The 27575-nt window shown below is 49.3% G+C and overlaps 1 protein-coding gene across 1 annotated transcript in view; it reads left to right on the top strand.

The window, feature by feature from the left end:
* The window catches only part of Catspere (catsper channel auxiliary subunit epsilon), a 67368-nt gene that overhangs the window by 22373 nt on the left and 17420 nt on the right, over positions 1-27575 (top strand). The window contains exons 10-17 of the mRNA XM_048357500.1: positions 8123-8590; positions 13114-13556; positions 13988-14046; positions 15357-15432; positions 20375-20427; positions 21729-21779; positions 22566-22599; positions 22894-22973. Of these exons, the coding sequence (XP_048213457.1) occupies positions 8123-8590; positions 13114-13556; positions 13988-14046; positions 15357-15432; positions 20375-20427; positions 21729-21779; positions 22566-22599; positions 22894-22973 (1264 nt within the window). The remainder of the gene's footprint in view (positions 1-8122; positions 8591-13113; positions 13557-13987; positions 14047-15356; positions 15433-20374; positions 20428-21728; positions 21780-22565; positions 22600-22893; positions 22974-27575) is intronic.

Below are 27575 nucleotides of genomic sequence, written 5' to 3' on the forward strand. Positions count from 1 at the left end.
ATTTTATCCAGGCTATTTTAATGGGTGTATTGAGATTTACAGTAATGTATAAGGTGCCAGTGTAATATAACTCATTGTAGCATAAGCATAAGGCTTTATGACTGCATAGTCCCATTCAGTTCCCTTGAATCTTTTCCACCCATCTCTAAATAGGATACACGCCCCGTCGTGTGTATCCTGGGCTACCCTCAATCCCAAGATCCTCCAGCCTTGACCTTCCAGTTGCTGGGGTTGTAGAAACGACCCACCACACCTGACTCCATCCTTGGTGTGCTTTCTTTTTTTTAAAAGCTATGATTTTATGGATATTATAAAGGTGTTATACAGAGGGGTTACCATTTCACAAGTCAGATAGTAAGTGCATTTCTTTTTTTGACAATGTCATCCCTTCCTTCACTTTCCCTCGATTTCTCCCTCCCACCCCTTCCACAAGTTGCATAGAACATTTTCACATAGCATATACTGATTTGCATGATTGCATTTGTTCTCCCGTCCTCCCTCCCTTTCTGTGCCCCTGTTTATGCCTCCCAAAAAGACAAAAAAAAAAAAAAACCCTAAAAACAAATACCAAAACAACAGCAGCAAGAACAGCAGAGTCATGTTTCTATTTCCTGGAATTCATTTAGATAAATCGTATTTTACATGTTCACCGGCTTATAGCTTTGGGGTCCTCCCCAAAGGGCCTCCTCCTTTAGTCTAACTGTGAATGCCTGGAGTCCTGAATGGGTTATCATGTCCAGTTATATTTTAGCTATAGCTTCCACATGGGAGAGAAAACATGCACCATTTGTCTCTCTGAGCTTGGCTTGCTTCACTTAACATGATTTGTTCTAGGTCCATCCATTTTCCTGCAAATGACATAGTATTATTCTTTTGAATGGATGAGTAGAATTCCATTGTGTGTAGGTACCACAGTTTTGAATCTACTCATCTATTGTAGGGCATCTGAGCGGTTCCCATAGCTTAGCTATTGTGAGTACTGCAGCAGTGACAAGGGTGTCCAAGTGTCTGCCATTTCCTGTCTTGCAATGATCTGGGTAGATGCCCAAGAGTGGTATGGCTGGATTATAAGGAAGTTCTCTTTAGTTTTTTCCTTCCTTCCTTCCTTCCTTCCTTCCTTCCTTCCTTCCTTCCTTCCTTTCTTTCTTTCTTTCTTTCTTTCTTTCTTTCTTTCTTTCTTTCTTTCTTTCTTTCTTTCTTTGTTGTAGGGCTTGAACTTTTTAGGCACTATTCCTAAACTCTTCGGCTCAAGGCTAGCACTCTACCACTTGAGCCACTTCTGGTTTTCTGGTGGCTAATTAGAGAGGAGAGTCTCATGGACTTTCCTGCTCAAGCTGGCTTTGATCCACAATCGTCAGATCTCAGCCTCCTCAGTAGCTAGGATTCCAGGCAGGAGCCTCCGGCACCTGGCTCTGTTTAGTTTTTTGAGGAACCTCCAGACTGCTGTCCAGAATGTTTGCACAGGTTTACAATCCCACCAACAGTGCAATAGTATTCCTTTTCCCCCGCATCCTCACTAGCATCTTTGGTTCTTCCAGTTCTTGCTGTTGGCCAGTCTAACCGGGGTGGGGTGGGATTTCAGTGTTTGCTTGGCATTTCCCCTGCGGCTGGGCCTCTGGAGTGTTTGTTTCCTCTATTTGCCCAGCTCGCTTCTTCTTTTGAGAATTCTCTTTAGCTCCTTTGTCCGTTTGTTGATTGGTTTATTAGTTTTGGGGGCGTAATTCTTTTAGTTCTTTCTTTGCATATTTTAGATATATTCCTTTGTTGGATATGTTACTGGTAAAGAGTGTGCTTTCTTTTTGTACATTGAATTGCCATTTCACTTCTCTTTAACCTGAAGAACTTCTTGTATTTTTTTTTTCCCTCAAGGCTAGCACTCTGCCACCTGAGCCATAGTGCCACTTCTGGCCTTTTTGTATATATGTGGTGCTGGGGAATTAAACCCAGGGCTTCATGTAAAGGAGGCGAGCACTCTTGCCACTAGGCCACATTCCCAGCCCCTTCTCGTATTTTCTTATGTCACACACTCATCATTTGTTTGTGGTGGTGTGCGGGTTGTTTTGTGTTGTTTCTATTTAAGGCGGGTTCTGCTCTTGAAGTCCTGGGCTTGTAGATCCTTCTGCCTCAGCCATCTGAGCTCTGGGAGGCTACAGCCTCGTGTCCCTGAGTGGAACTTGCATTTGTCTATATAATAGTGTTTATCATCTTCACTGTAAGGGTTTTGTTCACCAAGTAGATAACTACGGGATGTTCAGTGGTTTCTATTATTGTTTTGTTTCTAACACAATTTATAAGCCAGGTGCCAGTGGCTCACACCTGTAGCCTAGGAGGTTGAGATCGGAGGATTGCCGTTCAAAGCCAGCCTGGGCAAGAAAATCCATGAGACTCTTACCTCCAACAAACGACTCAGAAAAAGCTAGAAGTGGCGCTGTAGCTCAAGTGGTAGAGCACTAGCCTTGATCACAAAGAGGCTCAGGACAGTGCTCAGGCCCTGAGTTCAAGCCCCAGGACCAGGAACACCACCACCAACAAAAGTACAATTTATAAAGATGCCAATCCATTCTCTCTTACATTTGACAAGAAGTCAGCCTTCATTTCTATAATTGGTCTGCAATATACAATGTATTGTTGTGCCAAGTCGCGAGACCACCACCAAGAAGACCACGGAGACTCAGACATTCCAAAATGCAAAAGCAAGGCAAGGCTTTATTTAAGCGAGCTGCAACTCGGGCCTCGTCCTACCCACCGACACAGCGGAGGTTAGGAGGAAGCCCCGAGCTGTGATTACACAGGGCTTATAAAGGCAAAGAACAAGGTTACAACAATCAGCTGTTCAAGCAAGATTAGGACACAGGTACAAATCTGATTGGCTCAGGGTCCGAGGCACCCCAGGGGTCGTCAGAGTTAAGCATTCCCAGCTGTTAGATTTCTAGACCGGCTGGGCCCTAATGGGCTTATCCTGGGTCTGCTCACGGGGCCTGCTTATCTCAGGTTCACGTGGTAAAGTGGGGTTCGCGTGGTAAAATGGGGTTCACGTGGTAAAATGGGGCCTGGCTTCAAAGTCTGGCACTTCATTTCCCCCTTTTTCTTTTTGGTACCTTGGGAGCCAATCATGGCTCCATTCTGTCCATTTCAATGGCTTGCATGTCTAGGGGATGATATAGAGGTAAGGCATGGGCCAATAGGGCCCAAAGTAGTAACCAAAGGGCCTGTCACCATTTCTCACAAGTACAGTCTCTGTACCTCTGTTTTGCATGCCTCTAGTTTATCCTGCCTCATCTTCCAAAAAACAACTCTGGTCCCTCGGTTTTTAAGGGGGGTCTGATGGGTGAAGATCATCCATCTTCTGTAACTTCTTCAGGCTGACTCAGGGGCGTTGACCTTACCTAGCCAGGAACCTATAACCTTAGTCTACTTCACCAAGGGACTGCAGGATTACTGCAAACTGAAAATTAACTTTCAGCTATACAGACTTACCATCAGCTGTATAGTGTTTAGTATCCAAATGTAAACAACAAAATAATACATAAACTTCTCAGCTGTGCTCTAAGGGTCGGGTGGCTATACCTGTATTCTTGAGCAAGCCCAAAACTACCTAAAATAAGGGAGTGAGCTGCCAAAATAACATCAACACTAGCCAGGGTAGTAAGGAAAGAAGGCAAAAAGAAAATTATAACAATATTCAGTCTAACTTTCTTTTCTTGAGGCGAAGGCGAAGCGGCTGAGTTGGGTGCTTGGAGACCTCCCATGTTCCACCACGGTAGTCGTCGTCCAGGGCAAAGGGGTCAGCTGGCCTGGCGTGGAAGCAATGAACCCAAGTGGCAATGCCGTCTAGCGTTCCTTCCACCGTGGTTCTAAGGATTTCAGTCCCCTGGTCTGAATAAATGGGGGGTAGGGACAGAAGCGGAATCATATAATGCCTTAAGTTGGGGTCACATTCTTGTGCACGAGCTGCAAATAATCGAGTTTACACAAAAATTCAGCATCATCCAAATCAGCAAGCAATTCAGTCTGAAGCCTAGGGATAATGGACGGGGGGTACCTGTACATTATTTCAAAAGGAGTAAAGCCAAGCTGATAGGGAGAATTTCTTACTCTAAGCAGAGCAAAAGGAAGGAGTGACACCCAGTCTGCGCCAGTCTCTAAGGCCGGTTTAGTTAAGGTCTCTTTTAGAGTCCAATTCATTTTTCTCTACCTGTCCTGCACTCTGGGGTCTATAAGCACAATGCAATTTCCAATCCGTCCCCAGTGCAGCGGCTATTCCCTGACTTACTTTTGAGACGAAAGCCTGTCCGTTGTCTGACCCAATGGTGGATGGGAAGCCAGGATCTTCTTAGCCACTACATTCGCAGTCTCATGCTTTGTTGAATAGGCTTCAACCCATCCTGAAAAGGTATCTACAAAAACTAGCAAATATTTGTAATTTCTGTGAAATCTACTTCCCAGTACACGCCTGGCCTATTCCCACAGAGGCGAGCTCCTTTAGTAACCTGAGGGCATTGGCAAGCTGACAGGCCTTGCAGTTTTTAACAATATCTTCAATAAGTTGATCTCCTTGTCTAATTTTCACTTTGGAGTGTTGGAGCAAGTCCTGCATTTTTCGGGTTCCCATGTGAGAAACTCAGTGGATTCTCTTAAGGATCCCCTTACCCAGCCCTTGTGGCAGGATAAGTTTCCCTTCACAAGTTTTCCACCAGTCATTGTTTCCTTCTCTGTCCAGAGGTTTGTGGGCCATGGGAATTTTCTTTATCCACTCCAAGTCTTCTTGGGAATACTGGGGCACAGGAGGCAAAGCTCGTGGCCCTGGGTCTACTAAAGTCTGTTCCCAGGAACTCTGACTTGTCTGGCTGATTTAGGCACAGGGATTTTCAGCACAGTCTCTTTACGTGCATCTGACAGCCAACACTTGCCCTCTCTTAATATGAAGCCCAGATAGGTGACTTCAGGTTTACAAATTTGTGCCTTTTAACATTCTAGTTTGTAAAAGCTTTTTCCTGACTGGCTGGGGAACTGATCTCTGATGACCTAAAAAAATTACCTTTGCAGGCCTTTAACAGATCTCAATAAGGACACAATCTCAGGTCTACAAGCTTTCCTAAACAGATGTATCAGCTTAAAATTCTCACTGCCAGTCAGAGCTTTGAGTAAATGCTGGGGTGGGGGGGGGGTGAGATTTTAATCTATCCTCTCATTTGACAAACTTACCCTTAATAACCACTATCACAGATGACTGGCAAGTTACTGCCCAGTAGACAGACATGGGCATTGGAAAGCCATGCTTATGAACTATTCTTCTAGGACTTCCCGGCTTTGATTAACTTTTGAAAGGCCAAACAGGAGTGACTCTAGGATCTGACACCATCTCTGCCATCCAAGCAGTGGCTTACTGCCTCTGGATGCTCCATCACTTTTGTCCCAGGCGGAGTGACTTTCCACTGGTCTTGGACTCAGGGCCTGAGCGCTGTCCCCCAGCTCTCCAGCTCAAGATTAGCACCCTATCACTTTGAGCTCCACACAACTCCGTTCCCAGCACTCTGCTGGCTGCTTAGAGACAAGTCTCTCACAGGGACCTTTCTCTGCCCAGGCTGGCTTCCAACCGCAGATTTCAGATCAGTGAGTCTTACAAGAGGCCACTTTACTCCAATTAGAAGCAACAAGGTGGTCCACACAGAAGTAGTTTTTAAGCATGCTCTCTTACCTGGAACTTATTAAGGGCCAGTATTAGATCTTGACAAACTTGTAGGAATCACCTGTGCTTCTCTGTGGGCCTGCTGGAAACTGTTACAAAAAAACCTACAAAGAAGCTGGAATGGCAATTAAACTTTTTGGTAGCCATAATTCTCCTTTTCTCACTTTGCAATAATTATTTAGGACAATTTTACTTCCAAATTTCTTATCTAGAAATGTATTCTTGATTTCCAAAGCCTTTTTAACACTAACACAACATTTTAGCTTTTATCTGCATCGGAAAAACTGAAGCTCACAGGCATTCTGAAACCAGGTGCCGCCCTTTGCCTACAGGCTGCTTGTTTCAAAAGAGCCTCTTTTTTTTTCCTTCAGTCCCAGTTACTGCATGGCATGAAGACCTTTGAATTTTTCCTTAATGCAAGAATTACAATTAGAAATACTTATCCATTCAGCTTTCCAATATATTAGTGAGAAACATTGGCCCATTTTGCCATTTCTTCCTACATACATAGAGTTAATGAGAGTTTACTTCTATCCCCATTAGTTTAGTGTATATATATATATATACATATATATACATATATATATCCTTTTAGATCCAAATTTCCGACACTTAGCTCTGATTTTTTTTAATTTTAATTAAAGAACCCTGAGAAATCTTTTAAAGCATTTGGTAATGCCCAAACTTGATGACCCCTTGACTTTAAACTTAAACTTAGTTTTGCATCATACTGCAGTCTTGAACATGTTCACACTCACACATGCACACACACATACATTTTCAAAAGATCTTAAAGCGCGCTGAATAAGCATCGGCCGTACATTTTAAGACAAAAACCTTTAACAAATAATTTTAGCATTCTCCAGCCTCATTTTCCAGGGCTTGATAGTTTTAGTAAAACATTTTAGCACACCAAATAATTTTCTGCTTAAGAAAGCTGGGTGGGGGCCCTAGAGTTCTTTTTTGCGGACACTCTCACTGATTGACTGATTGTGGGCTGTCACCTGTACATCTTTCCAGTGAGCTAAAGTCAAGTCCAGGGGAGTGGAAGGAACGTTCCCCATCATTCATTTGTCAGTCAGGCACAGCGCAAGAAAGAAACACACAAAAATAATCACAGGCACAAAGACCAGACAACACTTACAGACAGGAAAGGAATGAGGAAGACCACTCAGTTTGCATGTTTTAATTTAGGGGAAGTTCCAGAAAGAGAAAGATCTAAGGTTAATTAAGTTAAATAGGTAAATAGTAGCACTCAGAACCAAGAATTGTATTGCTTTGATTGCTTTGTTTACCGGAGTTCACTGGGATTGTAATCACTAGCCACAGTGCTGCTTCTGCACGTCTGCTGGCTTGCTTTGCCTAACTTGCCAGGCCACCTGCGTGTGGTACCTGTGATTTTTGCCTTCACAAACCCAGCCCCATGGAGGCCCAGTGCGGTGCCTCACCTTCCCGGTGGTGGCGATCAGATGCTGTGCACAGCTAAATAGAAGACTCCTAGCCCTAGTGACTGAGTGCTGGTTCGAGGCCCACCCGGGTGTCTGGTTACACAACAGGAGTAGCTAGGACTACAGGTGTAAGCCACTGGCACCCAGCAAGATTTTAAAAGGGAATTAAGATTTGTTATTCCTCTTAATAGGAACGATATGTGAGAGGATAAAATGGATGTTATCGTTTATTTTTATGTGATGTAATGTATTTTTCCTATTTTGATTCGTTTATATCAGTGAAGGGGGGAGGGTCATTGCTACGTCTCCACACATTTATGTTGTATTCCAATCACTCATTCCCTTATGATTGATGCACTTTTATTTATTTTTAGCATAATTTTTTAAATTTATTTGTTTATTAATTGAACACAAATTTTTTGACAAGGTGTTGTGCAAAAAGGGTACAGTTACATAGTAGGGCAGTGTGTACATGCACTTTTATTTTAATATACTTGCAAACCTGAAGTATCATTGTTAAACATACTACCACAAAATCGACCATTAGTGGGATTTGATTTAATCATTTATTTTCTTGGTGCTGAAGGGACCAAGGGCTTCATGTATTCTCATTACCTGCTCTACTGCCAAACCACAGCCTCGCCCCTGCCTTTCTTTTTTTCTTTTTTTTTTTTTTTTTTTGCCAGTCCTGGGCCTTGGACTCAGGGCCTGAGCACTGTCCCTGGCTTCCTTTTGCTCAAGGCTAGCTCTCTACCACCTGAGCCACAGCGCCGCTTCTGGCCGTTTTCTATATATGTGGTGCTGGGGAATCGAACCCAGGGCTTCATGTATACGAGGCGAGCGCTCTTGCCACTAGGCCATATCCCCAGCCCAGCCCCTGCCTTTTCATTGTAAATGGAGACCACCAGACACCAGACATTGGTAGCTGTCTCTCTAAAACTCATTTTTCTAATTGTGTTTCCATTTTTCTCACAGATGAGAAAAGGCCATAGTGTCATATTGGCCTGGACAGAACACGAAATTTACCTCGGATACTCTTCATTCAAGTTTGTCAAATTAATAACCACAGCAGAACTGAAAAGTATTCTTGGTCTTCCGTCTCATGACACTCTGACCATACAACACCTGGGGTACACCCTGCACCCCGCAGAGTTCGCTGTGTTAGTCCAGCACTGTGTCTCCTGCACTGCCGGCACAAAGGTTTACCTCATGACCTATAACGAACATTCCGCCCGGTGGGCTTCCCAGGACTTCGCCCTGGAGATTCCCGTGGACACCGTACTCAGATCGCGTTTCCTGTACTCAGCCATGCCAGATCTGGTGATGTGGGACAGAAACAAAGTGTACTATTGTTACCAAAACTTCACCGTGACCGGAATTATGCAAGCAACTACTGGAGAGGAGGACCTGTCACTGCTAGCCGGTGGCAGCAATATTTATGATGTTTTTGTAGGTGAGATGCTCCCAGTCCTGCTAAAAGGGTTGTGGCTTTTCCTTGTAACTTCCTTGGGAGGATGTGGTCATTTCAGATGCCGGGTTCGTGGGCCTTTGGATGGTTTGTGGCACACTGCTCACCGTCTAGCAACGGATGGATCTGAAATTCAGCTACTGTTAGCCGGGGTCCCACGGAGCAGCCTGCAGATCCAGCTTCCCGCCGCTCCACCAGCAGACGCGAAGGGAAGCAGTGGACTCGGGCGTGGTACGGGTGGACAGGGCTGTGCTCTGTGAATCCTGGACCGGACCCTTCCGGTGGCTGCTGGAAATCCCTGCCCCCCTGGCCTTCCAGTCTCAAGGGCCACCACGTGGCTTCTCGGTGTGAGTCTCTGTCTCCACATGGCCCCGTCAGACGGGGCGCAGGGCCACTCCCACTCCAGGAAGGAAGACACGGTCTCAACAAAGTCCAACAATCCTGATTCCAAAAGTGCTCCCACTCCTAAGTGGTCCTGGCATCAGAACTTGAATGTAGGGGGCTGGGAATATGGCCTAGTGACAAGAGTGCTCGCCTTGTATACATGAAGCCCTGGGTTCGATTCCTCAGCACCACATATGTAGAAAACGGCCAGAAGGGGCGCTGTGGCTCAAGTGGCAGAGTGCTAGCCTTGAGCAAAAAGAAGCCAGGGACAGTGCTCAGGCTCTGAGCACAAGCCCCAGGACTGGCCAAAAAAAAAAAAAAAGAACTTCAATGTATCCTTTAGGAGGATGTAGTTAAACCTATTTTTAAAAAAGTGTTGTAGAGCCTGGCTCAAAGCACACCTGTAATCCTAGCCACTCAGTAGACTGAGAGCTAAGGAATCACAGTTCCTGGGCAGGAAAGGCCCTCTGTGAGACTCTCATCTCCAATCAATCATGAAACAACTGGAAGTGGAACTGTGGCTCAAGCGCTAGAATACTAGCCTATCACAAAAGCTCAAGGACACTGGTCCTGGGTGGGCAAAACCACCACCACCACAACCAGAAAAATAAATCATAGTAGGTTTAGATAGACTTGTCTTCAAATCTATAAACAAGCCATTCAGGTCTCTCTAGGCCTCAAGTTTCCTAATCTATACTATAAAGCTCCCATTTCAATTCTATACGGAATTGTAACTGAAATGCTTAGGAAAAAAATGCTTGATATTTGTTAATGTCACCTTATCAGAGAACCCCTTCCCAGCTCTTACCTTAACAAGTTAGATGTGTAATTGTTTACTAAACAGATCTTCCACAAGTAGCCAATCTGGGCCTTCTTTCTGTGCTGCTTCTAGCCCTCAACATCTAGAACAATGTATAACCAGTATTCTTCAGAATAAATAAATGAGAAAAAAAAACATTCACTAAGCACCTTGTTTGCAAGGCACTCTTCTAGGGACTGGAGCCGTCACACCAAATCAGACACGATTCCTACCGTCCCGGAGTTTATAGAATAGCACAGGATGAACAGTATGCAGATGGGGCGTGTTTGTCTCTGCCGCAGAGCCAGTAGATGGCTCTATAGACAAACACAAATGAATCTGTACCTAAATTTGGGGGTGCTGAGTGGGGACTGAGGGAAGATTCCGAGAAGAAATGGTGTTTAAAGGGAGATCTGGGAACTAGGGATTGTTGAGTAGGAAGAGAGTGACGGCCCAGAAGCCCAGACAGTAGGAAAGAGAAAGTCAACAGACTAGACACACAACAAACTAGAGAAAAGGGTTTCTTCAGCAAAAATAAGAGTCAGGTGATGAAAAGCCTGACAAGCCTTAAATGTTCCCTCTCCTCAGCCCCCTAGAGAAGCTGAGATGGGTTTTAAGCCAAGAGACTCGGGATGTGTTAGTGTTTTTATCTTTTTGTGCCAATCCTGGGGCTTGAACTCGGGGCCTGGGCACTGTCCCTAATCCAAGACGAGCCACTACCAGCTAAGCCATACCTCCACTTCCAACTTTTTTGAGTGCTTAATTGGAGATAAGCGTCTCACAGGATTTTGTTTTTGTTTTTTTGCCTGAGTTGGCTTCAAAAAACCATCTTCATATCTCAGCCTCCTGAGTAGCTAGGATTACAGGCGTGAGCCTATGGTGCCTGGCTTTATGTAGTGTTTTTAAAAGCTTGTGGGCCACCGTAATGAGGAGATTCATCAGAAGGACACATTGGGGGACATTTAAGAGGACTTCCACTACCAAGTTGGTAATGCTGCCCCTCAGAAATATGAAGTAAGGTGTTTAGGCTACCCAACCTGCATGAGCCCCAGGGCTGAAGGTCCCTTCCGTTCCCCTTTCCATCAGCTCACACCTCCCCACACTTGCCGGAAAGCAAATGCATACCTTCAAAGCAGCTCAATACACAGAACCTGACACCATTTCAGCCATTGCATAATGTTCCATTTTCTGTGTTCAATGGTGTTTATTAACAGAGCTAGAGATAGTTAGATACCAAGGCATGTTAGGACTTAGTTCTTTTGCGGTTACAAGTGATACTCAGAGAATATGCAGATACACGCACACATAAGAGTTTCTGTACAGGGGCTGGGAATATGGCCTAGTGGTAGAGAGCTTGCCTCACCTACATGAAGCCCAGCACCACATATATAGAAAACGGCCAGAAGTGGCGCTGTGGCTCAAGTGGTAGAGTGCTAACCTTGAGCAAAAAAGAAGCCAGGGACAGTGCTCAGGCCCTGAGTTCAAGCCCCATCCCTGGCAAAAAAAAAAAAAAAAGGAATTTCTGTATAAATAGCAGAATTCCTGAATGAGAGGTAAGTTCTAAGTCCTCTAATCAGCCTCCAGCAAGATTTACCACAGGCTAAACTCCTCCAAAAGTACATGAAAGTCTGCATTTCTTTTTTCTATTACTTACCATTATGTAGAAAAAGTGTAATTCTCATTTGACTGCATGTCTTTTTTTTTTTTTTTTCCAGTCCCGGGTCTTGGACTCAGGGCCTGAGCACTGTCCCTGGCTTCTTTTTGCTCAAGGCTAGCACTCTGCCACTTGAGCCACAGTGCCACTTCTGGCCATTTTCTATATATGTGGTGCTGGGGAATCGAACCCAGGGCTTCATATATACGAGACAAGCGCTCTTGCCACTAGGTCATATTCCCAGCTCCTGACTGCATGTCTTGTAATTAGGTGTTTAGTTTCATATATCAGCTGTATTTTTTGCTTTTAGACACTTATAGACACTTTTGCATGGGGTTATCTATATGCATATGTTTGGTGGTTTGTTTTTTTGTTGGTTTTTTTTTTGCCAGTCCTGGGGCTTGAACTCAGAGTCTGAGCACTGTCCCTGAACTTTTATACTCAAGGCTGGCACTCTACCACTTGGGCCACAGAGCCACTTCTGGCTTTTTGGTGGTTCATTGGAGATGAGCGTCTCATGGACTTTCTTGCATGAAAGATCTTTTTCCATCCTTCACTTGGAACTTGTGTTTATTTTTGACTGTGAGATGAGTTTCTTGGAGACAGCAAATGGTTGGATTCTGTGTTTTGATCCAATCTGCTGTTCTATGTCTTTAGGTTGGGGAGTTGAGCCTGTTGATGTTGAATGTTAGGATGGATAAATATGTCATATTTCCTGCCATTTGGTTGTTTTCCTGTAGTGTGCTTTTTTTCCCTCTTGTGTTTACTAAGCTAGTCTGCTAGCAATTTTTAGTCAGTGTTGTGTTTTCTTGATTTTGATTGTTTTGTAGTGCTAATTCATGAATTCTGTTCGTTTTTGTCATGAAAGCTTTTAGTTTCACCATCAATTGTGCGTATTAGCCTCACTGGTGAGCTTTATCTTTCTGCTATTCTGAGGTCACATAACTGTCAGGATAGAATTCTGGCAAGGCCTCTAGGCCTGGGTAATAGACAGCCACCAGTCCTAGAGATCCCGGGGGAGGGGAGATCTGTTCCTCTTCTAGCAAGGACACCAGCCCATCAGATTTGCACCCCACCCTAGGACCAATCATCTCAGGTCCCATGGGCCCTTTCTTCCCGAGAGGGTCAGGGCTTCCCACAGGAAGGTGAGGGGAACATCTCAACAATACTACCACAGCCAAGTCCTGCCCAGATCTTTTCCCACCATATGCTAATCGAAAGAGATCCAGTGGCCAGAAGAGAAGTGTGTTTGGGAAAGGAGAAGAGTTCTCCACTACCGATAGAGTTCAGAGCTCACACTTGCAATCCCATTTCCTAAAAGCATATTGTGATTGTGAAAGACATGATTTGGATTAAAAGTATGCCCTGGGTGCTAGTGACTCACGCCTGTCATCCTAGCTATGCAGGAGGCTGAAATCTAAGGACCGAGGTTCAATGCCAACCCCGGGCAGAAAAGTCTGTGAGGTGCTTCTCTCCAGCAGCAGAGAGCTGGAAGTAGAGCTGTGGCCCACATCGTGGAGTGCCAGCCTGGAGGGGAAAAGCCAAGCAAGAGTCCAAGGCCATGAGTTCAAGCCTCAAGCGTGGCACAAAAAAAGAAACTAAGCTTCCGTAAAACAGAGTGATTCCTGGCTACTTAAAAGTAATGCACACTTTTCTCTCTTTTTTTTCCAGATTATTTTGGAAATATTATAGTACTCATGGAAAATAACGTCATGTTTTACTCCAAGATTAATGTGAGAGATGCAATAAAACTACACGCGTGGACAAGTGAGGGGGTGGAATCCTCCTTTGCGCTGAGCGCGTCGTCGAAGGTGTACCTGGTGACCGTGTCGGAGGACGGCACGGTGCGACCACAGGAGTACCCCTTAAAGCTGGAGGTGCAGAGCGTGACCTCGAGAACGGAGGACCAGTGCCCGTACATGGCATTTCATAATAACATCTTTCAACTGTTTTACTTCTTGGACAAAGGAGAAGGCTTCACTGTTTGGTCTCAGATCATTTATCCGGAAAACGCTGGTGTCGATATTGTTGTGGAATCCTATGGCCCCAAAATCTTAAAAATGCAGAAAGTAACGCACTATGAAATCGCTCAGGGCTACTGCACGAAGACCATAGTAAGTTCATATTTTAAATCCTTTCATTTGATTTTTAATAAATATACAAAGTATAATATTAATATGTTTGTTTCTTGGGGGTCTTGTTTTTTGATTGTGTGTGTGTGTGTGTGCACGCGCGCGCGCACGCGCGCACCCTGGGGCTTGAACTCGGGGCCTGGGCACTGTCCCTGAGTGTCAGTGCTCAAGGCTAGCGCTCTACCACTTGAGCCACAGCGCTACTCCTGGCTCTTCAGATAGCTTAGTGGAGCTAAGAGTTTCATACACTTTGCTGCCCAGGCTGGCTTTGAACCTCTGCCCTCAGATCTCAGCCTCCTGAGCAGCTGGGATCGCAGGCGTGAGCACCTGCATGTGGAATGCCACAACACTCCATCAGCCTCACCTGCCTTACACACTTCCCTGCCTTACACACACTTAACTTTCTTTTTCAGACCATTACCTTTTCTCAAGATACAAATTATGAGTCGATACAGGATTACTTCAAAGTGCAGTAAGTGTGGCTTTTATTTATTTATTTATTTGCCCGTCCTGGGCTTTGAACTCAGGGCCTGAGCACTGTCCCTGGCTTCTTTTTGCTCAAGGCTAGCACTCTACCACTTGAGCCACAGCGCCACTTATGGCCATTTTCTGTGTATGTGGTGCTGGGGAATTGAACCCAGGACTTCATGTATACAAGACGAGCACTCCTACCACTAGGCCATATTCCCAGCCCCTAAGTGTGGCTTTTAAATTTGCTACCCCAGTTGTTTATTTTAGGTATCCTCTTACTAAAGTGGCTCCATATATACTTCCAAATATCCCTTGCTCCTTGCTGCTCTCTGCCCTCGAGTGGCCTGGGATCGTTCCTTCAGGTGTGGTTTGGGTTGGGGGTATTTGCTGAGAATTACGTTGGAATTACGTTGCAGAACAATACACAGCAGATTGCCCGGGATGTTTTTGTTTCTTTTCCTCCTAGCTTTTTGTGTATGAATCGGGCTTTTGCATTTCTTTTTTCTGTTATTTTGGAGCCGTCACATTTTGTCTGGACACAAAATGATTCATGCACATGTGATAGGAAAGGCTTTCTCTGCAGGGTGTTGGTGGCTTATACCTGTAATCCCAGCTACTCAGAAGCTTGAGGTCTGAGGGTTGCAGTTCAAAGCCAGTCCATGTAGGACAGTCCATGCAATTCTAAACTAATTAAGCACACACACACACACACACACACACACACACACACACACACAGAACCAGCATTAGACCTGTGGCTCAAGTGGTCGAGTGCTAGCCTTGAACAAAAAGAGCTCAGAGACAGGGCCTAGGCCCTGAGTCCGAGCCCCAGGATTAGCACACACACATGCACACATGCACGCACACGCACACACACACACACACACTGCACTCTGTCTGACCTCCCTTTGGACTGCCGTCTGCTGACACTGCACATGTGCATGCGGTTGGGAGACCAATTACGCTTTACTGTTCTGACGCCCACACCCCGGAGAGGGGCCTGTAGGGCCTGCAGGAGATCCATGCAGGGACCCCTGAGTCCTCACACCCGCCTTCACCCAGGAGCAGGCAGGACCGGACACCCCATGCAGAGCCCGCCGTCCAGAGGCGGGAGACGTTTCCGCTCCCCACTGGGCCCACCATCTGTGGGGGGGGGGGGGCCTGGGAGACGGGGGCTGCTCTGCCAGCATCCCCCAGGCCGCCCTCGGGAGGGTCAGCCGTGTCTCGCGTCACGCGTGGGGAACCGAGACGTGAGCCAGTCATGGCGCCCCCTCTGTGGTTCTCTAGTGACCTGTGGGTTGCTTTTCCTAGAGAGAAGAACTCGGGCCTGGTGCTCGTTCAGCTCCGAGCTAGTGAATACTCGAAGACATGCCCAGTCGCCCAAAAGGTAAGTGTGACGTGGGTTGGCTGTCACACCTTCACCGCCTACGAGTCAGTTCAGCTGGTGGGCTTCATGGCCATGGTGGTCTCCACTCTCTACTTGGCCAAGGTTCTCAGCTCCACGTGTCCAGATGGCATTGTTTTTCACTTGAAATCTTCCTCCTGAGAGTTCACCATCTAAACTGGGCTATATAAACAAGTACAAATGTGTAAAATAATTGGTGTGTGTGCACATGTACGTGTGTGTGTGTGTGTGTGTGTGGAGGAGAAGGGAGGTGTTGGTACTGGGGCTTGAACTCAGAGCCTCACGCTCTTGCTTAGGTTTTTTTTTTTTTTTTTTTTTTGCCAGTCCTGGGCCTTGGACTCAGGGCCTGAGCACTGTCCCTGGCTTCTTCCCGCTCAAGGCTAGCACTCTGCCGCTTGAGCCACAGCACCGCTTCTGGCGGTTTTCTGTATATGTGGTGCTGGGGAATCGAACCTAGGGCCTCGTGTATCCGAGGCAGACACTCTTGCCACTAGGCCATATCCCCAGCCCTTGCTTAGGTTTTTTTGCTCAAGGCTGGTTGGTGCTCTACCACTTGAGCCACACCTCCACTTCTGCCCCCCCCCCCATTAATTGGAGATAAGAGTCTCACAGGCTTTTCTGCCTGGGCTAGCTTTGAACCTCTAGCCTAGATCTCAGCTTCCTGAGTAGCAAGGATTACAGGCATGAGCCACTAGCGCCCAGCCATCATTGTTGAAAGGCTTGAAGATCAGACTGTGTGAAGGGAAATGGAAACTCTTGGGAGCAAGTAAAGCCGGGTTGGGTTTGTTAAAGATGTCTGCCAGTCTGTGACCACACTGCTCCCACATTTATTCAATCAAAGACACTCAAACGTGGCTTCATCCACACCGCTCTCCCCTGTGCCCGTCCTGCGTCCGGGGCGGGAGCTGGCCACGAGTGTCCGGAAACCACCGCCCTGGAGTGTGCGATCCACGCTGCCGGTGCCCCTCCCTCCTCCCGGCCTCCCCAGCCCCTCGAGCCACCCACCCGAGGAAAGCGGGCAGGGCTGTGTGCCCGGCTCCACCTCCGGCCGAGGCGGAGAGGCCGCTGCCAAGCGCCGTCCTGGGTGGCTGTCTTGCTGGGACACCGTGGCCGGCCCACCCCACTCGGGCCTGGAGGCCCCACCCCAGCCCGCCCGGCGAGCCTCCTACCCCGAGTTCAGACCCCAGCTCCGCTGCTCCTGGCTGGGGTGCTCCTCCAGCGCCCCGAGGACCCCCGCACTGCTGGCGAGGGGGGGCGACCCCAGCCCCGCAGGAGGGTTGAGGGGGTTGCGTGAGGGCACGAGGCATGGCATCCCAGCAGTGCCGTCGTTACCAGATGTAACCAGATCTCTCCTCCTCGTTCCTCGGTGCTTCCCGGGCACGCACGGTTTCGATCCAGCCACCTCTCGGGCCGCCACGCAGCAAGATGCCCGCTGAAACCCACTGGGAAACACGCAGTGGCCCTGGTGGACATCCGGAAAACACGGCCTTGTGGCGGCAGGTCCTCTCGCTGGCCAGGAACATCCAAACCGGTACCCCGGGGGCCCCCGCCACTCTCTCCCCGTGGGCTTCGCCACACTCCAAGCCCTTGTCTGCCAGTGTTTCTGGGCCAAGGGCCGCTGGAGTGGCCAGCTCGGCTGAGTGGCTCTGCCCACTGGGAGGGAGGCTTCCGAGCCCAGCATGGGGCCCAGGGCAGCTGCGGCCGCGCCTCCTCCGGCCCTTACCTGTGGCCAGTCCCGGGCTGGGCCAGCCCCGTGTCTGCGGCCGTCCCGGAGACATCTTCATCCCTGCCTTTGCACCCAGAGCATCGTGTCAAGATCCACCTGCGGGGCAACTCACGCGTGTAATCCGAGAGTGGTTGCTGATTCCGAGGCTCCTGGAGATGTTTGAAAACGCAAAAAATTACACCAGGAAAAATGATATCACAACCCCTCAAGAGGTGGTGACCGCTGGTCCTGACGGCCAGATCCGAGGACCCCCGCACCCCGGGGTTCCGATGGACCGTTTAGGAACGTGAAAGGCCGCCGTCTCGGAACCTGGCTCCTGGGGAAGCAGAGCAGGCCTTGAAATGAGGCCCTGGGGAGGCGGCCCAGCCCCGGGAGAAGCAGGACCGTGAAGCAGGACCGTGCTCCGTGCCTGGCTCTCGTGTCGAGGGCCTACGGAGCAAGGCCAGCCGCAGAACGCTGGGCACAAACCCACCACAGCTGCGGAAGGAGAGAGAGGGGCTGGGCACTGGAGGCTCAGGCCTAGAACCCTAGCTACCCAGGAGACTGAGATCCGAGGGTCAGGTTTGAAGCCAGCCCAGGCAGGAAAGGCGAGACCCCTCTCTCCAATCAACTAGCAAAAAGCCAGAAGGGGGGCTGTGGCCCAAGTGGCAGAGCACTAGCCTTGAGCACACCAGCAGACACTCAAGGACAACGTCCAAGCACTGAGTTCAAGCCCCAGGTCCCAGGTCTGGCGCGCGCGCACACACACACAAACACACACACACACACACACACACACACACACGAAAAGAAGTCATGTCTCCTCAGTGGAGCTCTCATGAGTTCTCAGCCTTATTCTTTTCAATGCTTGCTATCTTCTTAGGTTTGAATTTAATGTACATACAGTAATTGTTTAAATTCTGCATAATCTGAATATTATTTTTAAGCAACATATACTCAGCATTTATAGTTAGGGTAGGGTATCTGGTACCAGTTCATTTTCTTAGTGGCAGAGGTTTAATGAAGTTAATAATCTTCCCATCTTCAATATAATCCAGGCCAGCTATTAAATATAACCTATCATCTTAGAGAAGCTCCACAAAGAAAAAACGCTTTTCATTTAAATTTTCACCCGTAATATTCATTCTACTTGGGGCTGGGAATATGGCCTAGTGGACACAGAGCTTGCCTCGTATACATGAAGCCCTGGGTTCGATTCCCCAGCACCACATATATAGAAAACGGCCAGAAGTGGCACTGTGGCTCAAGTGGTAGAGTGCTAGCCTTGAGCGGGAAGAAGCCAGGGACAGTGCATAGGCTGTGAGTTCAAGCCCCAGGACCGGCAAAAAAAAAAAAGAGCCTCACAGACATCTGCCTGGGCTAGCTTCGAATTGCAATCCTCAGATCTCAGCCTCCTGAGTAGCTAGGATTACAGGCCTGAGTCACGGGTGCCTGGCTCCATGAATACTCATTCTGCTCCATCCTTCCTGGGAGCCATCACTACTCCCAGCAGAAGTATCCTGGGGTACATGCAATGTGCTGAACACATCAGGGACCGGCAGAGCGGCGTTCGCCTGCAGACGCAGACACTGGGCAGCCGAGGCGGGGCGGTCGCTTCACTCATGAGTTCAGGACCAGCCTGAGCAACACAATGAGACCCAACTCAGAAACGGAACGTATATGTCTGTGCGCATAAGTGTATATGCATAAACGTGTGCATGTGCGCGCATGTGTACGCGTGTAGGCGTGTGTGTGTATGCGCGAGGTTTACGTTGGTTCTTTGAATGTCCCCCGTTCTCCGCCCTGCGGTCCCCGCCCGGGCACCGCCGTGTGGGGAGCAAGGCGTGGCGGCACGCGGGGCCGGCCCAGTCCATGGTTGGATTTCCCATTGCCTTTTGCCGCCGGGCCCCCCGATTTCCTCTCAGGGCGTGTGGGTCGTGCACGCGACGCTCGTCGCAGCCCTGCGGCAGACCCCGGGGGCCGAGCTCTCCGGCCAGAGCATCCAGGGCCAGTTTATTTATTTTGTTTTTCAAAAAGCATGAACACCGGGCTGGGGATATGGCCTAGTGGCAAGAGTGCCTGCCTCGTGTACATGAGGCCCTGGGTTCAATTCCCCAGCACCACATATACAGAAAATGGCCAGAAGTGGCGCTGTGGCTCAAGTGGCAGAGTGCTAGCCTTGAGCGGGAAGAAGCCAGGGACAGTGCTCAGGCCCTGAGTCCAAGGCCCAGGACTGGCAAAAAAAAAAAAAAAAAAAAAAGCATGAACACGGCGTGCTGGCTCATGTCTGTAATTTCAGGAGGCTGAGGCGGGAGGCCCGCGCGTTGAGGCGACCCTGGCCCACGTAGTGAGAGCCCATTTCAAGAGGCCAAGCTGGCACCCAGGAAAAGTCGCACGACGTGGGGCCTGGCGGTGTTGCCCATCACCCCCGGGCTAGCAGGGGTCTCCTCATGGCAGCCCGGCGCTTCCTCCCAACAGAGCAGAGCTTCAGGCGGGAGCCGGAGGCGGCCGCCGTGCTTGCACTGAGCACTGAGCACTGAGCACTGAGCACTGAGCAGTCAGCACTCAGCACTGAGCACTCAGCACTGAGCACTGAGCACTGAGCACTGAGCACTCAGCACGCTTGTGGACAAAGGAGCAACTGCTCTCTAAGAAAGGACCAGGTCACCGCGGTAGCTGGGCCGCACAGGCCCCCACAGCTCAGGGACACCCGGCGGCAGGTCGGGAGGCTGAGAAACGCCCTGCAAGCCATCAGGGCAGGGAAGGCAGAAGGCAGCCAGGAGGAGAGAGCGGGCAGGGCGCCACCGCGGGGCCTCCGGGGGCCGAGGCGGCTGCAGGCGGGGCGGCCCTCGCCCGGAATGCGAAACCCCAGGATGCCCCGGAAATCGGGACGTTTATTTCTGTTCTCTTTTATTTTATTTTATTTGTTTATTTATTGATTTGCCAGTCCTGGGCCTTGGACTCAGGGCCTGACAAAATGGGAACGTCCTTGAACCCGACCAAGCCCCCCTCAGGCCGTGCGTCCAGGGAGCGTCCACTGTGGGCTCCTAGGCAGGCCTCTCCCTCGGCGCCTGCGGGCCTCCCGCGCCGGGAAGCGGGAAGCAGGCGCAGCTCTGCGGCAGTTCAGGCCCGCCGTGCAGCTGCCGTTAGCTGCCGTCCCCCCCCCCCCCCCCCCCCCGCAGCTTCCGTGAGTCACCATGGACGTTTCTCCACTTGCAGGTGTTCCAGATAGCGGTGGGCTGCGACTCTCATAAGTACATTGCGGTTGGCGGGCAAGTACACCTCCGCGTCGCCCGCTCTCCGGGAGGGTCCTAACGCCGTCCTTAGCAGCCCTTGCTGGTGGTGCTGACGGCCACCGACTGACACGCCCCTCGAAATCCACAACTGAGCAGGCACGGGCACAGTTCCGGTCCGCGTGAACTCACTGCCAAGTCACCGCCCGTGTGACACCCACTGGGAAGGAAGGGGTCTCCTCCTGCGTCACCGGCGTGTGTTTATTCTCCTCCTCCCCTTTTTTTTTTTTTTTTATTTATTTATTTTTTTGTCCAGTCCTGGGCCTTGGACTCAGGGCCTGAGCACTGTCCCTGGCTTCTTTTTGCTCAAGGCTAGCACTCTGCCACTTGAGCCACAGCGCCACCTCTGGTCATTTTCTATATATGTGGTGCTGGGGAATCGAACCCAGGGCTTCATGTATACGAGGCGAGCACTCTACCACTAGGCCACATCCCCAGCCCATCCTCCTCCCCTTTTAATAAGCAGTCGGCCCGTGGCCGGCTCCAGCGCACGCCCCCCGCCTGGCCCAGCGCCGCTGCCCTGTGACCCACCGCTCCCAGCCTCCTCTCTCTCTCCAATTCTTAAAATAAGCACATACGACATAGCATCGGTGAATCCGTAGGCTTCACATTCCACTGTCTTCAGGAAACATTTAGGAAGCTGATTTTTTTTTTTAATGCAACAAGAACAGGAAAGAAAAGGTAAAAGAAAGGGCAGGCAGCGTAACTCAAGGGGGAGAGCACCTGTCTAGCACGTACAGGGCTCTACGTTCAAACCCCAGTACCTGAAGAAGAAGGAAGATAAGGAGAAGAAAGGAGGAGGGAGAGGTGGAGGACTCGTGATTCTAGGGGCACAAACTAACCCAGAGTGTGGTTCAGTGCACACACACGTGTGGCCGTCTCGGGTCAGAGAAGGGCTGAGGGGCTGGGGGAGGGGGGGCTGAGGGGATGGGGGAGGGGGGCTGAGGGGAGGGGGAGGGGCTGAGGGGAGGGGGAGGGGGCTGAGGGGAGGGAGGAGGGGGGCTGAGGGGAGGGGGAGGGGGTTGAGGGGCTGGGGGAGGGGGGCTGAGGGGCTGGGGGAGAGGGCTGAGGGGAGGGGGAGGGGGCTGAGGGGCTGGGGGAGGGGGGCTGAGGGGAGGGGGAGGGGCTGAGGGGCTGGGGGAGGGGGACTGAGGGGAGGGGGGAGGGGGCTGAGGGGAGGGGGAGGGGGCTGAGGGGAGGGGAGGGGGCTGAGGGGCTGGGGGAGGGGGCTGAGGGGAGGGGGAGGGTGCCGACATCACCTGGCTCTGTTCCATTTGCAGGTTTAGTAAAACCGAATGCCAACACCGTGATTTTTCTTACATTATTGACAAGTAAGAAATGTTTTCTAACACAAGTACTGCGTTGGGTATCAGTGCACTACTACTAACTTACGAGCAGTTAACGCTGCAGTGAGGTCCTGTCAGATCTGGGGCTCTGGCTTGACATTGGGTAGTCCGTTGCAAGCTTAAATGTGTAGACATGGAAAGGAACCTTCTGGGAGACACCCAGGACAAAGGCCCACCCGGGGTCTCCATCTGACTCAGAGTTGCAGAGCGGGGTTCAGCCCCCAATCTATGCTATTCCTTCCTGTCTAAGGGAAACATAAAGGGGCGTTGTCTTCCTACATCCTCTCCCCTCGCCCCCCATGACTGCAGTAGAGAAGCTCGTCACCGTTTGCCCAACTCCTCTGAGTTCATGAGAAAGGAGGACTCCATGATAGGGAGACATCTAAATTGGGAGGGAGCCGAAGTTGCAAAGGACGCATCTATCGCTGATTCCCCAGTGCCTTTGTTCCTTTGTTACCATTCCAGGACACACGCACGGGAACAGCACAGTGACTCTGGGCCTCAGAACCCTGCCGCTGTCCGAGCAGGAAGGAGAGGGAGTTGCAACCCTGAGCAACGCGCAGGCCGCAATCTGAGAACGTGTGGCTTGTGCCGGGGGCGTGGGGGGGGGGATGTGCTCACGGATGCGAAAACATGTGTAGAAGATGTCCAGTCATTTTTTAACCCTGTTTAGCTACTTTTGTGATCCCTTCTTACCTAAAAAGAAGTCATCATTTCCAAGTTTGAAAAGAGGAAAGGGAAATAAGTAATGAAATAGGTCTTCCTTTACAGGTCCTATCTGCGACAGCAACCACCTAAAGACTTGGTAAGAAAATGAATTCTGTCGGGCTGGGAATATGGCCTAGTGGCACGAGCACCTGCCTTGTATACATGAAGCCTTGGGTTCGATTCCCCAGCGCCCACATATAGAGAAAATGGCCAGAAGTGGCGCTGTGGCTCAGGTGGTAGAGTGCTAGCCTTGAGCAAAAAGAAGCCAGGGACAGTGCTCAGGCCCTGAGTCCAAGGCCCAGGACTGGCAAAAAAGAAAAAAGAAAAAAGAAAATGAATTCTGTCAATGGGCCAAATACACACCATAACTGAAGTGCTTTTCTTTTTCTAGAAGGTCAGGTATGACTGGGGGAAATTTGGCTGTCCATTGAGACTTGATTTCAGAGAAAAGTTTCAACCTTTGATTCAACTGTAAGTACAATTCTCATTTAAAATCTTAAATTATTTAAAAAATTTCAAAATATTACTCATGCATTTAATGACACATATTCTTTTTTTTTTTTTTTTTTTTTTTGCCAGTCCTGGGGCTTGGACTCAGGGCCTGAGCACTGTCCCTGGTTTCTTTTTGTTCAAGGCTAGCACTCTGCCACTTGAGCCACAGCGCCGCTTCTGGCCATTTTCTGTATATGTGGTGCTGGGGAATTGAACGTAGGACCTCCTGTATACGAGGCAAGCACTCTTGCCACTAGGCCATATCCCCAGCCATGACACATATTCTTTAGCATAAAATACATGTAAAATTTGGCTTTGAGTGCTAGTTTTTCAGAGTTAGGCAAAAATAGCCCCTGCATATGGAGGGAGATTACATAGTTCGGCAGCTGGGGTTGCGTGGAGCTGTGGACTAAGGCCTGGTGTTTGGGGGTTTTATGTTTTTGCTTATTCCCTTGTTTACATAATGCTGAATCCCTGAGATATGTGTTATATATAGTATGATAGAAGTTATGTATATGTTATATATATATACATATGTGTGTGATAGACAGATGAGAAGTACACTCTCCAGTCCTGTTCATTAAGCACTAGGAATTCACAGATTAATAACAGAATTTCTGTATTGGAAAGTACACGAGTCTAATGAACCAGGAACTTAGGAGTTTCTCTGCTAAGTAGAATATTAAAAAAAGGACATGGGTGGCTAGCACTGAGGCTCAGAATGAGAGAATCCAACCCAGCCATGAAGAGAGATGGTTCCAGAAACAGTTTCAGAACACCTGCACTGAGTCACTGAGTCTTACAGGATGACGAATATTTAGCTGAGTCAGAGAGAGACGGAGAGAACTGCAGAAGGGATTAGTGGATATCACCGGGTAAGCCTTCAAGCAAACGCTGAAGGGAGACATTTACTAGGAAAGGTCTGGCGTTGGAGCACAAGGTGAGTGGGGCCAGCAGGGCGGAGTCCAGACCATGGAAGGTGTCCAGTGAATTCTTATCATGGAGTGGTATGATCAGATAACGTACTAACACCAACGGCATGGCTGTGGTATGGCTAACTCGTAGCAGGGAGACCAGTTAGTAAAACTGGGACCAGGAGGAGAAAAAATGACTGGAAAAGTTACAAGTGCCCATACCTGTGTGCTGTGTCTGTCACTCCAGGGGAGTTCTGCCACAGAGAACGGCTTCCTGGGCCCCCAGGTGCCCTCTCTGCTGGACCAATCAAACGCACAAGCAGCGACAAAGCCTCTCTGGACCTCACCCTGCAGCTCCTATCCTTACTCTCTTCCCCGTGCTCTCCCAGCCTCTCTGGCTGGCTTCGGAGTCGACCACACTATCAGCACGGTGGCCAGTTTGGTCAATGCTCTCATTTCGTTAAGCCAGTGGCCCCAACTCTCATTTACAAAAATTGACACAATAGGTCACTCAGTCCTGCTTGAAATATTCTCTTCTTGGCTTTTCTTTTGCACCATTTGCCTAGTTTACTTAGAGTAATTACTCATCTAATGCCATTTGAGTTCCACAGAGAAGGGGATTTTTTGGTGTCTCCGTCACTGCTGGGGCCCCTAGTGCTCAGAACCATGCCTAGCCAATAGAGGCCGCCATTAACTACTTGCTGACTTGAGCCATGTCTGGAAGGATAACCGTATGCTGTCCATTGTGATACGAAATAGAGACCACAGCACGGCTCGGGGGGAGGGGTCAGTTGGATTTCCTACACTGAATTTGACAATCGGTTGGCATCCAGGAGCTTCTTGCCCCAGAAAGTGTGCCATTGCAGCACTGAAGCCCGGGTGAACCGTCTGAGCAGCGCCGGGAGGCCAGGGGCAATGCCGTGGGGTCCAGAGCAGCTGTGCGTGATCAGAAGTTGCCGGGTGTCTAGGAGGGTGACAAGGGCATCTGAATAGGACAGCTAAGAGCCACTTGCTACTGACAAAAATAGATGGGTAGCTGTGGCTTCCGTTTGCAGAACGGGACCTCTGCTGCCGCCACGGAGACCACCGTGAAGACAGAGGCCGGGGCGCTTGATCACTGCTGAACTTTCTCCTCCTGGAGGCCAAGTTAGATGTAGAACATAAATGGGGCCCTAACAGCAAGCCATTCCCAAGATGAAGCCCCTGAGGCAGAGTGCACATGCCCAGCTGATTCCTCGGAGGTTCTGCTCATTCGGCTCCCTCCGCATAAAGGGGGCACCAAGAGCGCTTTATCAGATTCAAATGAGATTCCCCACGCAGGAGGTGCCCTCCCTTCATAGAATCCAAATGAGAAGCAGGGTGTGGCAAAGATGACCCCTCCCAACACAAGAGGGCACTCGAGAGTAGAGGGAAGGGTCCAGAGTAAGTCCCAGAAAGAACAGCCACAGGAAGCTAAGGACACCTGAGAGAAGGAAGAATCTCAGGAACCAAGAAAATGAGAATGTTCAGGGGAAACTGTATTTTTCCTGGCAAAATGAAATTTTTGAAAGAAAGCGTCCCATTCAGAGACCTAGTGAGCTGGCCCTAAAATGTACCCGTTGCCTTTGACACTGGCGGGTCATCGCTTCTGCTCTTTCCAAGAGTTCTAGGAGGGACAGAGGCCGACGTCGGGACATCTGCGACGTGAACTCGAGGCAAGTGGAGGCAAATGCCATCTACGGTTTTCCAACTCTCTGGAAAAGAGAGGAAAGTGAGGCTGCGGAGAAAAACCTAAGCAAGGTGCCGGTGGATCACACCTATGGGTGCTGCCCAGAGGCTGAGATCCAAGGACGGCAGCTCAGAGCCAGCTCAGACAGGAAAGCCCGGGGGGGGGGGGGGGAATGCCAGAAGTAGAGGTTGCTTTTTAAAGAGAAAAGCCAGATAAGCATATTTCCAGTTGGAGGATAAAGGTTAAAAGTGAGTTGTTGCAATTATAGCGACATGGCAGACTGAGCCAATGAGTCATGTCCACCCATAATAGATGTGCGTGATTACGGATACATCATAGCAAAGATGCGTCGTTATTCAAGTGAAAGAGGAAGGAACAGCTGCCGGGGGAGAGAAGTAAACGGAGAACTCGGGCCCTCCGTGATGAGCCAGGCCGGTCTTCATCCGGGATACCGGACAGGGCGCTGCAGCCTCTGTGGGGGCAAAGGCGCCGTCCTCACTCTGGGACGTGTGAAGAGCTTTGTGCACTAGAAGGGAAGGAGGCGTGGTAGGGCACGTCTGTCCTCCCACACCCGGGAGGCTGAGGCAGGAGGATCTCAATGAGAGGCAGGCCAGCCCGGCAGCACGCTGAGATTCCAGCCCAACAAGGGAAGGAAAGGGGAAGGGAGGCATAAAAGGGGAAGAAAACTACAGCAAAACACAGTTGACGGTGGCACTCAATCGGACATTTCTCACCGGTAACGTCAGGTGCTCACTAATTAGTTGTGAGGATCAGGCTGGCTTCGACAGAGGAAGCTTTGGGACTCCGGCAGCAGTGAACCATCGTCTAGATCTCCGGGTTCTAACAAAGTCCCTGCTTCTGTGGGGAATGACTCATGCAAAGTCAGGCAGAAGTTTACAACTAGAAGGATAACAAGCTGGGTGCTGGTGGCTCACGCCTGTACTCCTTGGCTACTCAGGAGGCTGAGATCTAGAGGATCAAAGTTTAAGGCCATCCTGGACTAGACTCCATGTCAAAAACTAAGCAGCAAAACGTTGTGCTAGAAGCATGACTCAAAGTGCAGGCTAGCAAGTCCCTGAGTTCAAACGGGCTATCACCAAACATCAAAACAACAAAAATAACCTAGATTCATCTCTAAAGGGTGACGGCAGTGAGCCCCTTGGGTGTGAACACAAGCCATCCCAGATGGCTCTGCTCCCAGCACTAGGGATGCAGGAAGGGTTGGGGGCCTGTGGTCTGGGTACAAAGGTGGCGCCGGGAAGGTTGCTCACTGCCCTGAGCCCCGGAGAACGGTACAGCTCCCTCAAGATTCAGCAGAGCCCCAAGAAACAAAAGCCATAATGAACACAATGGATATCCACTGTGCTTGTATCCCGTCAATTGTAGATTGACAGCCAGGTCTCTTCCATTCCAAAATGGAAAAAAACCAATTGCTAGGAGGTTAGTGGCCCATCGGTGACATTTCTGGATCTCTGGACCTCTCCAGTTTCATTAGTATTCTAATCTATACTAAGGCATGCTAACGAAAATAAACACTTCTTGTCAAGGCAAGTATGTTTGTCACATATTCTTAATGAAATGGAAAAAGAAAAACATGAAAGATGGTTCTAACCAGGTCATGGGTCATGCAATGCATGGCCACGGCCACAAGAGGGCACTGTGGCCTTTTGTGCGTGTGAAAGTAAACTGGTGGTTCAATAGTTGTGTTGTGTGTGGTTTGTTTTTTAATTTTTAGTGTTTGGTGGTTATCTTTTTTCTTTTTTGAAAATATAGGACTTTGCAACTATTAATAATTCAAGGGCTTCATGACTTTTGGAAGATAGAGTTAGAAATTCTGCTCCTTTAACGAAGATGCTAGAGTTAGAGCTTTGCACGTCCTAACTTAACTAGATAACGGCGTGCGTAGCTCGTTTCTGGGTTTTTGTTTTCCGTGTTTTTTGTTTTCCAGCTCAGGCCGGA

The sequence above is a fragment of the Perognathus longimembris genome, chromosome 11 (assembly GCF_023159225.1).
Source record: "Perognathus longimembris pacificus isolate PPM17 chromosome 11, ASM2315922v1, whole genome shotgun sequence".
Lineage (NCBI taxonomy): Eukaryota > Metazoa > Chordata > Mammalia > Rodentia > Heteromyidae > Perognathus > Perognathus longimembris.